Genomic DNA, 18,005 nt, shown 5'->3' with positions numbered 1-18,005 from the left:
GAAGGGACCTTATACTACCTTCCCACGCTGACGCGGAGCGGAGATAAATCCTGGCAGAGGAGACAGAAGCCACCTCACTGACCTCTGCCTTCAGGCTTTTATCTTTAATTCTGCCTTTTTTTACAGCACCCATTGTAATCTAACGCACAAAGCTAACCATCAGTTCTCTTTTCCTAACCCCCCCACCATGTCTTCCCTTGGGCCCTGAACACAGATCCAAGTCCGTCCAAGATTGTATAGTGATCCATTTGTTGTTCATGAGAGTGTGATTGGGTGTTCACCAGCATGTGTCAAATGTGCCACCCTCAAATCTTGTTTTGCACATTACCCGTCTGACATATCAAAGTCATGCAGAGCCTGACACCTCTCTCCCACTGCATGTTCTGGGGTGAGAGGTGGAGGGGTGAGCAACGTGTTTCACTGGACGTAGAGAAATAATGTAGTTTCCTGATTGATCTACTGGACTTTGCACATGCAGCCTGGTCTGCCTACTGTCTTGGAGACTCAGTACAATGTCCTCCTGATTACCTTCTCTGACTCCATTCTCTGGACATGTCCAGCTCCCTATGCTTAATCCTCATCCAGTGTTAATTCATGCATTTATTGAATCAACAAATATTTGCTGAGCGTCTACTATGTGCCACACATTGTTGTAGCTGGATATGCAGGTCACAGTCCCTGTAGTCATGGAACATCCAATAGTGATCACATTATATTGTATTCTCTGTTCCTGGGTCAGTCTCACCTACCAAACTTGGGAGTTGCTGGAGCACAGTGACAGGTTCTGACTCTTACCTGTAGCCCAAGGCATGGCCTTGCTTACAGAAAACTTGCGTATCAATGAGTACGTTACAGTCACCCCATCACCTTGGCTCACCCCATGCCCCATCTTCTGATCCAAGGGATCGGAGAAGTCACCAGATCTCATACCTCTTATAACCCCTCAAATCAAGACCCTGAGGTTCTGTAACTCTTTTGAGGTTCCTGAAGGGTAAGAGGCAGCTCAAGCTCATCCCTTGGGCTGGTAACTTGAACTGCAGGTCTCAGGTGACAGCAGCAGCCTCAGCATGAATAATTGAAAGCCATTCCAGCCTCCTGCCTCAGGGTTATCCCCCGCAGCAGGGCCCTGGACTCCCCCACCTGTCCTGTACTCTGGTCCTCCAGCCCAGGTAAGCAGGGCCCTGGATTGTGGGTTCCCAAGCACACCAGTTCAAGCCCACCGCATCACTCACCTATTCACACCCATCCATACGCTCTTTCATTTTTACTCCCTGCCACCACCAGGGGCCTTGTAAGAAGGCCTGCAAGGAGGTCAGATCTGGATGAGGAAGAGAATGGTCCAGGACGTGGGAGGAGAGGCCCATTCCTCATAGGTCCCTGGAGAGAGGAGCTGAGTAGAGGGAAAATGTGTGCTGTGTGTTATGTGTATGTACACATTTGTGAAGGAAATTATGAGACAGCACAGGAGAAGAGGGGAATACAGCGGAGAGGAGACAGGGCTGGAGAATTATTACAGAATCAAAGACTCCTCCCAACCTCAGGGAAGAGTAGGCAGAGGGAGAGTCCTGGGGTGGGAAAGAGGACATCTCACTCTAACATCCTATGGAGTATTTTGATTGCCTTTTACTGAGGCAGGGCACAGTGATAGTGAAGGTGTTTTTGACTGCAAATCTATGCTCTTTTGCTACACAGCAGTGGTCAGAGACCAGGCAGGCAGAGGGTAGAGTTGGGGGAAGATATCCCGGAGGGGAACTAGTGAAAGGGATCCTGAAGAAGGGGTGACTTCAGAGATAAAGAGAAACAAGTCAGGGGAACAATGTGAAGATGGGACCAGGGGTTGGGACTGCGAAGAGGTGGTTTGGGGCTGGGTGCTGAAAGTAGACAGTATAGAGTCCTTGAAAGTACACAGGCTTGGAATCATACTAACCTGGATTCAAATCTCAGTTCTGCTCTGTGACTCTGGACAAAAGACTTAGCCTTTCTGAGCCGTGGTTTGTGAAATATAAGGATAATAATTGCTACTGGCAAAAGCTACACAAATAGGCAAATTGTGGGTGTGGGTTTCCCTCCCTACCTCCCTCCACCCCAGGAACCAGGTAGGGACCATGTCCCCTGCCATTGCACTGGCCTTCCTGCCACTGGTGGTAACATTGCTGGTGCGGTACCGGCACTACTTCCGATTGCTGGTGCGCACGGTCTTGCTGCGAAGCCTCCGAGACTGCCTGTCAGGGCTGCGGATCGAGGAGCGGGCCTTCAGCTACGTGCTCACCCATGCCCTGCCCGGTGACCCTGGTCACATCCTCACCACCCTGGACCACTGGAGCAGCCGCTGCGAGTACTTGAGCCATATGGGGCCTGTCAAAGGTCAGTGTTCCCTAGCCTTCTGCTCCAAGAAGTACCCCTAAGACAGTGAAGGAATGTTTGGGATCTGTTGCTGCTTTACTGGATGAATTGGGCAGGTTCTTGATCCTCTTTTAGGGCCTCTTTTTTTTCTCATCTAGAAATGAGGAGCTTGGACTAAGTCATTTATTCAGCAAACATTTATTGCCACCTCTTTTGTATTAGGAATGTGCTAGGTGCCAGGGAGAGGGGTAGAGGCCACAGAGATGAATGAGCCACAAATGCTGGCCTCAAAGGAACCATAATACACAGTGGAATAACCATCTCAGCAGATAACCCATAGCTTTGTAATTATCTGTCTCCACATCTTTCTTCTCCACCATGGAGGCTTCCACATACCATTTAGGGTAGCTGTCTGCCTGGATTTATCTCAATCCCAGCATAAGTGCTTTTAGGGTCTTAAGAAATTCGGCTATGTGGTGGCTGGTGCCTGTAATCCCAGCAGTTTGAGAGGCCGAGGTGGGCAGATTGCTTGAGCTCAGGAGTTTGAGACCGGCTTGGGCAACATGGCAAAAACCCATCTCTACAAAAAATACAAAAATTACCCGGGCATGGTGGCACACGCCTGTGGTCCCAGCTACTTCGGAGGCTGAGGTGGGAGGATTGCTTGAGCCCAGGAGGCTGAGGCTGCAGTGAGCTGTGATTGTGCCACTGCACTCCAGCATGGGTGACAGAGCAAGAACCTGTCTCAAAAAAAAAAAAAAAAAAAAAAAAAAAGAAAGAAAAGAAAAGAAAAGGAATTTACTGGCTGGGCACGGTGGCTCATACCTGTAATCCCAGCACTTTGGGAGGCCAAAGCAAGAGGATCACTTGAGCATAGGAGTTAGAGACTAGCCTGGGTAACAAAGTGAGACCCCCGTTTCTACAAAAAATTTAAAAATTAGCCGGGTGTGGTGGTGAGTAACTGTGATCCCAGCTACTGGAAATGCTGAGATGGGAGGATTGCCTGAGCCTGGGTGGTCGAGGCTGCAATGAGCCGTGATCACACTACTGTACTCCAGCCTGGGCAACACAGCAAGACTTGGTCTCAAAAATAAATAAATAAAAGTTCATCCAATTCCAAGATCAGAAATACATTCAATGAGCAATAAAAGGGGAATGAAACTACAAATTCTAACAGAGACCTCATAAATCTGAAAGATAGGGTGGTTGTTTCTGCCTGGGACTTCATGGAGAAAGAGCAACATTTGAACTGAATCTGGAAGTTCTGAGTTGGCCAGGCAGATGGAGATGGGGGTGGGAAGGGCAAAGCCAGCCACATATACACGTGGCATGAAGGAATGAGACAGCATGATGGATTCTGGGCACAGTTGTTTGGGATGGCTGTGATACAGGCCACAGGTGGGAAGTACTGAGAGATGAACCTGGAAAGGTAGGATAGGATCAGGTCCAAGGTCCTGAATGCCAGGCTGAGAATCCCAAGTTCAATCCCAAAGGCCTTCAGCTCACAGGAGCCAAGGAATAATAAGGTCAGATTTGTTGGAAAGATTCCAAGGCTGGTGTGAAGACTACATTGTAGGAGACGGGGACCAGGAGGGCAGCGGGGGCTATAGTACAAGAGACAGATGAGACCCCAGCTGGTTGGGAGCTGCAGTGAGGCAGGTGGGCATTTGAGATATCTTTCTATCAGGGGCCCTACATCCATCTCCCATGTCTTCTGCAACAGCCATCTCCCCTCATAGGTCAGATCCTGATGCGGCTGGTGGAGGAGAAGGCCCCTGCTTGTGTGCTGGAATTGGGAACCTACTGTGGATACTCTACCCTGCTTATTGCCCGAGCCCTGCCTCCTGGGGGTCGCCTTCTCACTGTGGAGCGGGACCCACGCACGGCAGCAGTGGCTGAAAAACTCATCCGCCTGGCCGGCTTTGATGAGCACATGGTCAGCCTCCCATCTCCCCAACCCAGATTTCTGTCACCCCAGGCCTTGCCCTAGCCAGACATCCCTTGTGAGGGACTCCCATCTAAGGAGAAGGAAGCACCTCCACTCTGGGGACTGTGATGCTGGATGGTGTGTGAGCTCCTGCCCTCCTGTCCCAAGTCATCTGCACATTATTTTCTGCCAGATGACAAAAGAAACAGCTAAGAGGAAGGTCTCTGGAACCCAGCAAATTTGGGTCCAGCATTTACTCTGCCTCTTGTTAGCTATGTGACCTTGAGCAAAGCATGCATCCTCTGAACCTCAGCTTCTTCACAGGCAGAATGGAAATCACAATACTGATCCTGACATCTTAGGTTCTGAGGTCAGAGGAAATGTGAGAACACTCATGGGGAACTAAGCCAGGACCTGGCATGAAGTAAGCCAGATTCTGGTGGGGTCTTGACTGGGAGAACAATTCCCCCCACCCTCACCTCCAGCTCCCCCATCCCCACAGGTGGAGCTCATCGTGGGCAGCTCAGAGAAGGTGATCCCGTGCCTACGCACCCAGTATCAGCTGAGTCGGGCAGACCTGGTGCTCCTGGCACACCGGCCACGATGTTACCTGTGGGACCTGCAGCTGCTGGAGACCCATGCCCTACTGCCAGCAGGTGCCACTGTGCTGGCTGACCATGTGCTCTTCCCTGGTGCACCCCGCTTCTTGCAGTATGCTAAGAGCTGTGGCCGCTACCACTGCCGCCTCCACCACACTGGCCTTCCAGACTTCCCTGCCATCAAGGATGGCATAGCTCAGCTCACCTATGCTGGGCCAGGCTGAGGTCCAGGCCCAGGGGTACTTAGTGATGCCCACACCCACCTCCACCCCCACCCAAGCAGGGACCTCAGAATCCCCTCCCTTTCCTGTTTGGGGCCTTGACACATGCTGGGCTCAGGGCTAGGGAGTCTCCCTTCCCACCTCTTACCCCTTTCAGCCTCTACACTGACCTCAAGTGTCAAGTTCTATCAGGCTGCTTGATCTCACTAGGCCCCCTCTTTCCAGAGAGAACCATGGACAGCAAGAAGCCTGAGCTCCCGATCCAGCTCTGTCACTGATTTGCTGAGTGACTCTGAGGGAATCCCCACCTTGCTCTGAGATTTAATCTTCTCTTAACACGAAGGAAGCTGGATGGGAGAGCTCCAGGGGCCTCCCAGTTCTCGGCCTCAGAAAGCCTCCCATCCTCAGCCCATGCCATTCTGGGTGGGATCAGAGGAAGTGGCAATGAGTTAGACACCCTGGAGGAATAGCTGGATGCAAGCTGGGCCAAAGAAAATGGCACAGAACCCTGGACCCAGGGCCAGGGATGCCCTGGCCTTCCCTAACTCTGGCCCACCTAGCCAATTAGGTATGGCTGATGTCCCTTGAGTGCCCTCTTCTTAAAGCCCAAAAGAAGATGCTGGACTCCCTGGGCCCCACCAACAAATAGGGAATAGACATGGGGGGAAAATCACTCCTTTGTCTTTATTAAAGAAACTTAGAAAGAGACCAGACCTGGCAATCAAGGGGTGAGGTACTGGCCAGGAAGGTGGAGTGGGGCTCAGGCCCTGGGGATTTCAAGTGCAGACTGATGGCCTGGGAGGGGCCAAGGAGACCAGATCCTGGCAGCAGCTGAGGAGGTGCCCAAGGGCACTTTCAGGCACTGGGGCCATCAGCTGGTTCTGTGGGCAGGGGTTGGGGGTTGGGATGCAGGGTGGTTTGGGTGGGCCTGGAATCTCCCTGAGGCCACCCTGCCTTGTCTACCTAGATCATCCACTGGTCCTGATCCTGTTCGTTGCCTTCCATGTCCACCTGGAGAGGAGGCTGGGTGTGGGTGGGGAGGGGCCTCAGCCAGCCTCAGCCCCAGATCCTGCCCCTGGCTGGATCCAGGGTTTCTGTACCCCTTGGCCATCAATTGGGTCAGGAGCAGGGGCTCAGGAACAGAGGCCCTCCCTCATACCCCTTGCCTACCTCATTGACCTCTCCATCATCCGGTGACTCATTGTAGTCATTCATCTCGTCCATGTCCTGCATGTCCTCATCATCCTCTGAGTCCTCTTCACTATCCTCATCATCTTCATCATCCTCTTCTTCCTCGTCATCATAGTGCTGGTGGGCAGGACAGAGCCTGTAAGCCCTACAGGCCTGCGTGGACCAGTTCAAGAACTGACCCACTTGAGCCTCTCTCTAGGGCCAATGAATGACCCCCCACCCCCTGACCCTCCCTCCTTGAGTCTAGCAGGCTGGTGCATGTTCTGCAGGACCTTAATGCTAGGCCCAATGCCCACCCCTCCTATCTCCCCTTTTTGGCCTTTACCCAGATCTGAGAACCACAACTGCTCTGGGTCAGAGACAGGACATTCAGAATTAGAGCAGAGCCTCGGTCCACTGCGGCCCCCACACAGGCCCCACCTGATAGCCACTCACCTCTGAGGCTGGCTTGCCAATAGGAACCAGGTTGTTGTCTTTCTCTGCGATGCTTTGGAGCTGTGGGCAAAGGCACAGAGGAACAAGGCCAGAGCCCAAGTAGGGCAGGTCAGGGGCATGGGACTGGCCCATTCTGCCCAGAAGACAACCCACACGTGTTGGGGAGAAGCTTCCTCCCAGTTCTCAGGGAGATACAATCCCTTTCATGTCATCTGCCATTTATGAACTTGATCCAAATACTTAAAACTCTCTGAGCCTTGTTTTCTTTGTATAATTATGGTGAAGATGAAGTGAGAGACTTAGCAGCCTAGAAAGCATCATCTGCTAGATCCTCAGTAGTCAAAATTATTTCCTATGCTTTAGGGAAAAGAGCTTAGGCTGAGTGTCAGCAGCCTGGGCTCTAATCTGGCCCAGAAGTCACATGGTACCCCTGTAAAATAGGGTACCACAAGATGAGAACCTTGGCTCCCTGGCTCCCAGCCTGATTATTCCCAGCTCAGGGCAAAAAGCTCTTCCTGGGTAGATTTCTGGAGTAAGGCTGGGTCATGGCCCACTGAAGGGGGTCTCTGTCTGTGCTGGGGTGTCTGTCTATGATGGGGTCTCTGTGCTGTGCTAGCTGCTCACTCACCCAGGCCTGATGCTGCTGTTCTTGCTGCTGCAGCTCTGTCTCTTCTACACAGGGTCGATCCAGATTAAACCACAGTGTCTCAGTCACACGAGGGAAGAGTGAGGGGAACAAAGTGGACATGGCTCCTAGACTGAGGGAAAGGGTCAAGTAAATGTGTTTTGCTTTGTTTTCATTTTTAATTTGGTTGTAATTTGATTTAGGGATAGGGTGGAAGACAGCAGGAAAGCAGCCCCTCCCCCTAGGAATCAGACAGACCTGGCTTTGAGTCCTGGCTCCACCACTTACTAGCTGTTTGACCTTGGCTGAGTCACTTAACCTCTCTGGGCCTCAGTGTCTTCATCTGTAAAATGGGGATAATAACAATTATACCACTGTCAAAGTTATTCTGATAATTAAGTAAATAATGGATAAATAAAGCTGTTGCAGGCTGTTCAAGGAGGGACGAGAATGGGAGTCAAGTGTAGGGATAGGAATCCAGAATGCAGACTGGCATTATGAAATTATACAAAATTAGAGGTAGCAGGGTTCTACTGAAACTATCCCTACCTCCTCCACACACTAAACCCTGCTTTTTGACCCTTTATGATGGTCCATACTACACCCACCCAGTGTCAGAAATTTAGGACACTAACGACCTCTCATCAATCACAGCCAAATGTCGGGGTGGGGGGATTGTAGCATATGCAAGCAGGATTCAGCAAGACATTCTAGGAGGCATGAATAAGTGGATAAATAAGTAGATGGAAGATTGAATGGATGAACTAACATTATAAGGGTACAATCAGCTTTGAGCGGCTGAGGGAGCCGACCAGGAGTGCCAGATAATCTGAATTAAACTGAAGACACGCAAACTGAGGCCCAGCGACAGGCAGAGACCGGCTTTAGGTCATACAGTGAGTCGGGGCTTAGAACTCCTCCGTGAAAGGGATGAGCAGGAGAAAATAATCGATGCCTGGTCCTGCTTTTGTCTTAATTTATCTGACCGACCCAGGGCCAGCCGCTGCCCTTCTCTGTATCTCAGATTCCCAACCCGCGTAATTAGGCACGAGGGCAGACACCCTCATGTCCAAGAAGTACTGACAGGCCAGAGATCTCGGCTCCGAAAGCCCAACCCACCGTCGCAAAGCCACCGCCCATTCTTTGCTCATTACGATAATGACCATGCAGTTGACCAACAGAAAGTAAGCAGGGCGGGTCTCAGACAAAAATTTGGCCTTATAGGGTTGCTAAACGCGAAAAAAGCGGGGCCTGGGCAGGACCAATTAACTGAAAGAAATGCTGGGTGACAGGAAGTGACACCAATGAATGACGGACCTTGTGTGACGGGGTGAGACTTAGTCTCGAGGAAGCAGCCAATGAGCTGGAGCTCTTTAAGGGTTACCGACTCTCAAGATGGAGCTCCTGGGGAGTCGGGTCAAAGGAAATGGGTTTCTCTGGGGGAGGAAGGAATGAAGGAGCAAGGAGACGGTTGCAGCCTTGCCTCTGTACTTACCGCGCCGGGAGGCTGCTGCCGGCGGCGACCCGGAAGCGCTTCACCCAGCCTGAGCGGAAGAACCCACCAGAATCCGGGACTCACCAAACGCATGCGTCCTTCGTCTCCTTTTGTTTCCCCCCCCCCCCCCCACCGCTCCCGCCCACTAAACCGGATGTGGCGTTGACCTACCTTAGTCACATTGTTAGGGAAGGAAGTGTGCCGCCCCTACCTATCTGCCCCGCCTTGAGTCTCAGCCAATCGGCCTCTCCATCCTGGCCCCACCACTACGGCTCCGTTTAACCCCTGCCCCTTTGTTCCCAGTCACCATTTGCTTGTTAACCCCTTCTGAAGAGGTGACAGCAACCTTTAATTGCGAGGGCCATTCGTCCTGCTGCATCCCAGAAAACTAATCTTGTTACTATTCCAGAATTGCTGGTTGATGTTACGCCCCTCCTGTCTGTGTTCTCTCAGCTTCAGTTTCCCGTTTGAGCACATTCATTCTTTTTAATTTTTGCTCTGAACAAAAATATTTGAGTTACAATATTACTATATTCCAGGCCTTGCTAGAAACTGGGGATAAATCTATGAATATGGTCGCTTCCCTGGAAGACCTCACAGTCCAGGGAAGCCAAACCCTGCAGACATGCAGTAGACTTAGTGGTCTCTTAAGGTTGCCTGTTGAGTTCTGACATTGGAGATTATGTACAGACTTGAATGACTAGTCAGCCTCGGGCGCAGCATTCTGTTGCTAAGGGAATCAGCTGCCCTCCTCAGGCCTGGGCCAAGTACCCTTAGAGATCGGCCTCGTCACCTCTCCCATTCCTTTGCTGATACCTCTGTTCTAGTAACCTCTGACTCAGCTTCCCCTTTAGAGATACTCATGCTTTCTGGCAACAGAGGTCCTTCAAACCCAATTCCTATTAAACTCCATCACTTACCAGCCTCTTCCAGGGACAGCAGTCGTCCGCATTTCCAGTACTGTCCTGGCCAGATGTGTGAGTTTTGGCAATTCCTTTTCCTCTCTCTGGACTCAGCTTCTTTGTCAACCAGCATCATAATCTCTGCCCAGCCTTCCTTCTATCCTGGGCTGATGTGAAGATTGGATAAGAATTGTTCAAGAGGTAGTGTACTGTGCATATTGAATGTGATTATATTGCCAAATAGCACTGTTTGTTATAGTTTTTCATTAAAGAGTAAACTTTGCCTCTTGGAAATGACTACCTTTTTCATTCATTCAACAAATACGTATTGAGTGCCTTAGTGTATGTCCATCACTATTCTTAGTAGTGGGTATACAATAGTAAACAAAACAGACCAAAAAAGTCCCTCTTTTCATGCAGCCTTCATTCTGAGAGAGGTAAACAATAAAGAAGATAGATAAATAAAATATGTAGTTGTAAGATTGCAGTAAATAGGAGAAAAAATAAATCTGAGAAGTGGGAATAAAATATTTGCAGGGGAGGTGTTTTATTTTAGATTGGGGGGCCAAAGTCACTGGGAAGGTGACTTTTGAGTAAAGGTTTGAAGGAGCAGAGAGCCTTCTGATATTTGTGGAAGAGCATTTCAGAGAGAGAGAATACAAGTGCAGAGGGCCTAGAATGGCTTGGGCATAGTATCCTCTAGGGAGAGTAATAGGTAGGAGATGAGGAGTTGGGGAGCCAGTGGAGGGTTGTGAGCACAGGGTCCACATAATCTGGGATTTATAGTTTAACTGAGTTACTCTGGCTGTTCTACAAAGAATAGACTGGGGGTAGGGGAGACAATGGCAGAAAAAGGGAGACCATTTGGGAGCCTATTATGATAATCTAGACGTAGTGGATGAGAAGTGGTTGAATTCTGAATTTATTTAGATGGCAGAGACTACAAGGTTTGCTAACATGTAGAATGCCAGAATAAGAAAGGAGCCACAATTTTTGGGCTGAACAACTAGAAGATTGGCGTTGCCACTTTTTTGAGATGGGAAAGACTGGGGAGGTGATGAGGGTTTTTTTGTTTTTTGTTTTTTTTTGACAGGGAGCTCAGGTTTGAGTGTGTTGAGTCTGAGATGCCCATTAGAGTAGAGATGTTGGGGCGGCAGGAAGGCATATGAGTCTGCAGGTCAGGGCAGAGATCTGGGCTGCATAGATCATTTGGGAGTCATTGGCATATAGATGGTGTTTAAAGTCATGAGACTGGATGAGATCACCAAGGAAGTGAGTGTAGATGGAAAATAGTTTCCTCCAATATTCAGAATTTGAGGAAACTAGGAAAAGCAGCAAACCAGATGGAGAAGGAAGTCCAAAAAGATAAGTAGAAAGCTGGGTGAGTTGATGGTATCTTGGAAGCCATGTAAAGGAAGGGTATTAGGAGGAGAAAATGGTCTACTACAGCTCATTCTGTACAAAATTGTGCTTTTATTTCCCCAGCAGACTATGAGCTCCTTGAGGGCAGGGACTGAATGGTTACTATGTCCCCAGGGCCCAGCATGACCTTCTCCTGGATTCCTCATCTTCCTCCCATGACCTGTGTCTCCATCAGTTTCTCCTCCGGCATCTTTTTCTTACAGGATTCTTACCTCAGGTACCGTTTGCCCCGTTCTTCCTGATAATTCCGCCTGCTGGAAATTCCCTAGTAACAGAGTTTCTTTTCAAGGTCATCAGCCAGGCTCAGTAAGTCATGATGACTGGTTAGCTGGTGACATTTATTGAGTACCAGCTGAGTGCCAGACAGCTTTCTAGGCCCTGGGGACAGAGGGGAAGCAGAAATAATTCCTTCCCTAGAGAAAAATAGAGCATAGTGAGTACTAAGACAATTATAGACGAGGGTAATAAATGTTAAAATCAATATATGTAGAGAATACATGAGAACACAGAGGAGGGATTGATGAATGGGTTCTGGACAAACTAAGTTTAGACTTTTGTTCCAGAAAAGGAAACATTTGAGTGGGCCTTGAGGGATGAGTAGGAGTTAAGCCCACTGGTAGATAAGTGGGAAAAGAGGGTGCACAAAGAGGCATATTTCATTCAAGGGCATGTTTGGAGAACATTGAGAATCTGGGCAGAACTAGATATGTTGAGTGGAGAGAGATGAGAAAGAATGATAGGGGACCCAGATAGGGAAGGTCTTTGGTGGCCCTATATGGAGTGGTTGGGATGGGATCTGGGCATCTTGGGTCTCACCTTTGTCTTATGGCTGACTTGCTGGGGACCCCAGGTAGATGTCTCCCCATTCACAAGCTTCCGTGTTCTCTAACATAATATCCTAACCATGTCGCCAGCTCTGATGTGAGTCCCTGGAAGGGATTCGCCGAGCTTGACCCTTTCCATTCTTAGATTTTTACATTTGCCTTATTTGTGATTTATACAAACCAGGGCCTAGCAATGGAAAGCAGGAGCAGGATGCAGATTTCTCAACAGAAATCAATAAATCCAGAGCCCAGAGGCTGAAGATGGAAACCATGACTCTATGCAGAGAATTCTCTAGGATCCAGGAAGGGCCAGAGTTGAGTGGTGTGAATTCAGTGCTAGTGAAAGCTGCTTACTCATTCCTTCCATAAACCTTGAGGAGCATGGCTGACCCTGGTAGGGGACAGAAGAGAATGTAACAGTCACAGTCACTACCTTTCATACATATGGAGGGATGGTTGGTCTCCAGAGGGTTTTCCCACTCATAGTCTCCACTTATCCTTAGCCCAGCCCTGGGAATTCTGCCTTCATTTAGCAGATGAGGAAGCTGAGGCTCAGGAAAGTAAATCGGCTTGTCTGAGTTGAAGCTACAACTCAAGAATGTCAAAATCTTGCATTGTTCCACAAATCTTCCTTGTGGGCTGGTATGTGCTTGCCGATGGGGACTCACAGAGGAATCCGATTTGAGTCCTAGTCCTCTGCAACTACCCAGTATGGTGTGGGTACCAGACTAATGCAAGTCATTAGGCCGTTGAGGCCAGATCTCTGTGTGATTCATCTGTATTTCCCCGGCACCTTGCACAGTGTCTAGCACAGAGTAGCCACTCAACAAATGTTTGTATAAGATGGGCTTGTTTCCTTGGGTCTAATGGAATTATAGTTCACATGATGAATGGTATAACAGGGATAGGTTCTAAAAAGAGAAAAGTGGGAATGTTAAAAAGAGAAGAGCAGTGTGGGAGGGGAGGTGGAGAAGCCTCCTCAGAGAAGATGAGATCTTGCAAGAGGAGTTAGGAAAGAATATTCTAGTCAAGAGCAGACAGCATGTGCAGAAGTGCAGAGGCCTGAAAGGGTGTGGTGTGCCCAGGACATGGCATTGACCGAGGGCCTGTTGTGTGGCCATCTTGGTGATGTGCACTGTGAAAGAAACAGGACCAGGAGACAGTACCCTGTGCTTAAAGGACAAGGCACACCCTTGGAGGAGGACAGGGACATGCTGAGAAAGGCTTCCTTGAGCAGGGGAGACTTCTGCTGGGTCTTGAAGGATGCTTCATAGTTCGACTCAGAGAGGAGGAAAGAGGAAACCTCCCAGGTGTGAGAGGCCTCCTTAGGCAGGGGCTGTGGTTGGAAGGAATGAGGAGAATGCCCAGGCAGGAGAGCGTGGTGTGTGGAGGGCAGGCTGGTCGGGTGGGAGGGGCTGGAGAGCTCCACTGGGTGGGCTAGCTGAGGGAGTGCACCTTAGTATGGAGTATAAGGCTTGTTCTGCCTCATGGTCACTCAACACCTCATTTATTTCCCGTCATTGTGGCCTGCCTGGACCTGACTCTGAGTTTGGGATGGATAGATGCGTTGGAAGGGATCTCTGTGAATTATCTTCCAGTTCCCTAGAAAGCCAGCCCCAGGAGAAGTGCCCCAGCCAGGTCCCTATTTGCATGATGGTTTTGCATACATTTGCTTACCACAAATATATGATAAGGTTTCCCCACTAAGGTTTAATGGGCTAAGGTTTCCTTACTCTGACTATAGCAAAATAGACGCAAAGTTTGAAGAGAGGCCCTCTGCATTGGAGGCGAAGGCTGAGGAGACACAGACCTACACACACACACACACATACACACACCCCTTCACTTTCATGCAGAGGTGGTAGGCAGAATGAAGGCTCCCCGGAGATACCCATGTCCTAATCCTACGGTGTCTATCTTACCTGGCAAAAGGGACTTTGTAGATGTGATTAAGGTTAAGGACGTTCACATGGGGTGATTATCCAGGTGGGCCCAATCTATTTACACAAATCCTTAAAATCAGATAAGCTTTCCAAGCTGTGGTCAGAAAACAAAACGTGACAAGGAAGAAGCATCAGAGAGATTTTACATTGCTGACTTTGAGGATGAAGGAAGGGGCCATGAGCCAAGGAACACAGGTGCCCTCTCGAAGCTGGAAAAGGCAAGGAAACGGATTCTCCCCTAGAACCTCCAGAAAGGAACAAAGACCTGCTGACACCCTAATTTTTTTTTAATTTTTTTATTTTTTTGAGACAGAGTCTCGCTCTGTCCCCCAGGCTGGAGTGCAATAGTGGGATCTCGGCTCACTGCAACCTCTGCCTCCCAGGTTCAAGCGATTCTCCTGCCTCAGCCTCCCGAGTAGTTGGGATTACAGGTGCCCACCACTACGCCCAGCTAATTTTTTTTTTTTTTGGATTTTTAGTAGATGACGAGGACCGGGGTTTTTGCCCATGTTGGTCAGGTTTTTTTTTTTTTAGGTTTTCATGTTGGTGGTCTCGAACCCCTGACCTCAGGTGATCCGCCTGCCTCAGCCTCCCAAAGTGCTGGGATTACAGGCGTGAGCTGCAGCACCCGGCCCCTGACACCCTAAACTGAGACCCATGTTACACTTGTAACCTACAGAACTGTAAGTTAATAAGCTTGTGTTGTTTGCTGGGCACAGTGGCACATTCCTGTAGTCCCAGCTACTCAGGAGGCTGTGGTAGGTGTGTTACTGGATAGTGCTCTGTAATTTCAGGCTCTTGGTGTCCTGAACAAAGAACTGGACCAGACACACACAGATATTAAGCACAGTATTACACTCTCGGAGGGGGAGGGTGGACTGACCTCTGGCAGATGAGATCAACATTAGTTTTGTGTACTCTGTGTCTTTGTGTGTGTGTGTGTGTGTGTGTGTGTTTGTTTCTTCTCTTCCCAAGGCTGCTTAATCTTTAGCCAGTGTCTGCCTTTTTGACTGATAGATGTGTTGCTTAGTTACTTTGGCCCTTGTGTGTCACCTCCATCCCATAATTTTAAGTACATGAGTGATTTGCAGTCCATATGCATGAGCTTCAATGAACTAATTACCATACGGGGTCATTTTAAGGATACTTTTTCTCTTTAATGTGCATGCCCATCTCTGAGGAGCTGCCCCCAACAGGTTTGGTCCAGATTTAGCCTACATGGGGGCTTCTTTCTCACTTTTGTTTTGGCTGTTCTGCTTCTTATCTTGCTTCTTGCTCACCTGCCCCTTCACCTGGCTTCTGCTCCCTGCTTTTATTCATTCTGCCCTTGATCCAAATTTTAATCCCCTTTGCTATTCTCCTGCTATATTTTCCCTCTTCCCCTGCTTCAGGAGGATCGCTTGAATCCAGAAGATTGGGACCAGCCTAGGCAACAGAGCCAGACCTTGTCTCAAAAATCAATTAATTAATTAATTTGTGTTGTTTTAAGCCACTTAGCTTGTGGTGGTTTGTTATGGCACCAATAGAAAACAAATGCACAGGTACACACATATATCCTCCCACCCGATAGACAACCACAGTCATACACACTCAGGCAGACACAGGCAGGGAGACCCAGGAACATCAGCTGGCCCTAAGCGGGTGCTGGGGAGAAATGAAGCTTCAGGTGTGTGCTGCGGGGTGGGGTGGTAAGGCCTGCTCCTTGGCTGGTGTGGAGAAACTTTGCCCACATTTCTCAGTCTTAACTTTGCTCTGCTTCCTCTCAGTCATTTTTTTTTTTTTTTTTTTTTTTTTTTTTGAGACGGAGTCTCGCTCTGTCACCCAGGCTGGAGTGCAGTGGCGCGATCTCGGCTCACTGCAAGCTCCACCTCCTGGGTTCACGCCATTCTCCTGCCTCAGCCTCTCCAAGTAGCTGGGACTACAGGCGCCCGCCACCACGCCCGGCTAATTTTTTGTATTTTTAGTAGAGACGGGGTTTCACCGTGGTCTCGATCTCCTGACCTCGTGATCCGCCCGCCTCGGCCTCCCAAAGTGCTGGGATTACAAGCGTGAGCCACCACGCCCAGCCTCCTCTCAGTCTTTACATCATACTTTTAGCAACCTTTACAACAACATTTTGTCCTAAACACTGTTGCAAATACATGTATGAACCCCAAAGACTATACTAAATGAAATAAGCCAGTCATGAAAGGACAAATACTGTAGGATTCCACTTTTCTGAGGTTCCTGGAGAAGTCAAATTCAGAGACAGAAAATAGGATGGTGGTTGCCAGGGGCTGGGGAGTAGGGAGTTATTACTGTTTTGGTATTTTTTGTTTTTACAGATATTCTGTTTCTACTTAAAGAGTTATTACCGTTGACCAGCCGGGCACAGTGGCTCACGCCTGTAATCCCAGCACTTTGGGAGGCCAAGGTGGGCAGATCACGAGGTCAGGAGATCGAGACCACGCTGAAACCCCGTCTGTACTAAAAATACAAAAAATTAGCTGGGCGCGGTGGCGGGCGCCTGTAGTCCCACCTACTCGGGAGACTGAGGCAGGAGAATGGCGTGAACCCGGGAGGTGGAGCTTGCAGTGAGCCGAGATCACCCACTGCACTCCAGCCTGGGCGACAAAGTGAGACTCCGTCTCAAAAAAAAAAAAAAAAAAAAAGTTATTACCATTGACCATGAACAACACAGGTTTGAACTGCATGGGTCCACTAATATGTGGATTTTTTCAATCAATCACAGATAAAAAATACAGTATTCAGAGGATGCGAAACCCACATATACGAAGGGTGGGACATCAGTATGTGTGGATTTGGGTATGGAGGGCTCCTGGAACCAATCTCCTACATCTGTTGAGGGAGGATTGTATTTAATGGATACAGTTTCAACTGGGGAATATGAAAAGCATTCTGGATGAGCCTGATAGTGGTGGCTTATGCCTGTAATCCCACCATTTTGGGAGGCCGAGGTGGGAGGATTACTCGAGCACAGGAGCTCAAGACCAGCTTGGGCAACATGGCAAAACTCCATCTCTACCAAAAGTAAAAAAAATTAGCCAGGTATAGTGGTGCATGTCTGTGGTCCCAGCTACTTGGGAGGCTGAGGTGGGAGGATTGTTTGACCCCAGGAGGTAGAGGTTGCAGTGAGACAAGATGGTCCCATTGCACTCCAGCCTGGGTGACAGAGCAAGACTCTGTCTTAAAAAAAAAAAAAAAAGAGTTCTGGATGGATTCACAACAATGTGAATGTACTTAATGTGAGTGTACTGAACTGGACATGTAAAAATTGTTAAAATGATAATTTTTATTATATGTATGTTGTTACAATTAAAAAAAACAACTTGTAGATTAGGCACCATTTGGAGAATGGGTTTAGGGGAGCCTCCAGTCAAACTTCCCACACTGCAGTGCAGCTGGAAACTCGGTAACTGGTTCTCTGACTCCTCCCCGCCACTCCCACCCCAGTGCCACATATCCCCATCTCCATGCCCCACTCCAGTCCAGAGCCATCTATCGCCTGGGCTACTGCAATAACTGGCTAGCTTCCTGCCACACCACTTCGAACCATACATGGCTGCCTAAAACCTTTCCCTGGCTTCCCATTGCTTTTAGCCTGTGAGTCGAAGTCCTTGCCAGGCAAGATCTGGCCCTGCCTTCCTGTCCACCCTCATCTAGAGCCAACCTTTTTGCTTTCTGCACCCCAACCACACCCCAACAGTTTTGCAGATCTTCAGACCCACTAAAACATGTTCTGCCTCAGGGCCTTTGCACAATGCTCCCACTGCCTGGGCCGCTGTCCTCCTTCTTTACTGGGTCAGCTCCCTCCATTTTGGTCTCAGAGAGGTCCCCCCTGCAGCCCCAAACCAGATTAGCTTTGGTGCAAGGAGCACTCTTCCACAGCATCTTCTCTTTTTCTCATAGCACCTCACCTAATACATACACTCACACACACACTTATGTGTGTGTGTATATGTGTGTATATATATATAAATATATATTTTATATGTATATATATAATGTATGGTAAAATATATATAACAAAAAATTTACAATGTTCGCTTTTTTTTTTTTGGACACTGAGTTTTGCTCT

At 48.9% G+C, this 18,005-nt stretch overlaps 2 protein-coding genes and 1 pseudogene across 8 annotated transcripts in view; 2 read left to right on the top strand and 1 right to left on the bottom strand.

Annotated features, from left to right (window-relative positions):
* LRRC51 (leucine-rich repeat-containing protein 51) overlaps window positions 1-5,341 on the top strand; it is a 29,310-nt gene extending 23,969 nt beyond the window's left edge. Inside the window, exons 4-7 of one of the 2 annotated variants that reach the window (XM_030828616.1) lie at window positions 1,120-1,158; window positions 2,063-2,364; window positions 4,083-4,279; window positions 4,773-5,341. In XM_030828616.1, the coding sequence (XP_030684476.1) occupies window positions 1,120-1,158; window positions 2,063-2,364; window positions 4,083-4,279; window positions 4,773-5,093 (859 nt within the window). In that variant the 3' untranslated portion in view covers window positions 5,094-5,341. Of the gene's footprint in view, window positions 1-1,119; window positions 1,170-2,062; window positions 2,365-4,082; window positions 4,280-4,772 lie in introns of those variants that run through there. The other variant, XM_030828617.1, reaches the window with a different exon arrangement.
* Window positions 243-338, top strand: LOC115830574 (annotated as a pseudogene).
* On the bottom strand, window positions 2,526-9,923 carry ANAPC15 (anaphase promoting complex subunit 15). Of its 6 annotated transcripts, none has more exons than XM_030829564.1 (6): window positions 8,837-9,913; window positions 7,600-7,684; window positions 7,345-7,474; window positions 6,717-6,776; window positions 6,261-6,398; window positions 2,526-3,764 (listed from the first exon to the last, which is right to left on the bottom strand). In XM_030829564.1, the coding sequence occupies exons 3-6, from the start codon at window positions 7,462-7,464 to the stop codon at window positions 3,450-3,452; spliced, it is 633 nt and encodes a 210-aa protein (XP_030685424.1). In that variant the 5' UTR covers window positions 7,465-7,474; window positions 7,600-7,684; window positions 8,837-9,913; the 3' UTR covers window positions 2,526-3,449. The 6 variants fall into 6 exon arrangements, with proteins under 6 accessions (XP_030685424.1, XP_030685425.1, XP_003254816.1 ...); XM_003254768.3 differs by lacking the exon at window positions 2,526-3,764 and adding an exon at window positions 5,750-6,101 and having other exon boundaries at window positions 8,837-8,965; XM_012504543.2 differs by lacking the exon at window positions 2,526-3,764 and adding an exon at window positions 5,750-6,101 and having other exon boundaries at window positions 7,345-7,469; window positions 8,837-8,965.
* Between the last annotated feature and the right edge of the window lie 8,082 nt (window positions 9,924-18,005).

The sequence above is a fragment of the Nomascus leucogenys genome, chromosome 15 (genome assembly GCF_006542625.1).
Source record: "Nomascus leucogenys isolate Asia chromosome 15, Asia_NLE_v1, whole genome shotgun sequence".
NCBI classification, from domain to species: Eukaryota; Metazoa; Chordata; class Mammalia; order Primates; family Hylobatidae; genus Nomascus; species Nomascus leucogenys.
This window is presented reverse-complemented; position numbering and strand designations above follow the sequence as displayed.

Coding starts and splice junctions, on each gene's coding strand:
- ANAPC15 (XM_030829564.1), bottom strand. CDS start 7,464: ATGTCCACTTTGTTCCCCTCACTCTTCCCTCGTGTGACTGAGACACTG. Junction 6,777..7,344: donor AACAGCAGCATCAGGCCTGG/GTGAGTGAGCAG, acceptor CTTTGCCCACAG/CTCCAAAGCATCGCAGAGAA. Junction 3,765..6,260: donor ATGATGGAGAGGTCAATGAG/GTAGGCAAGGGG, acceptor CTACCTTTCCAG/GTTCATCTCTCAGTACTTCC.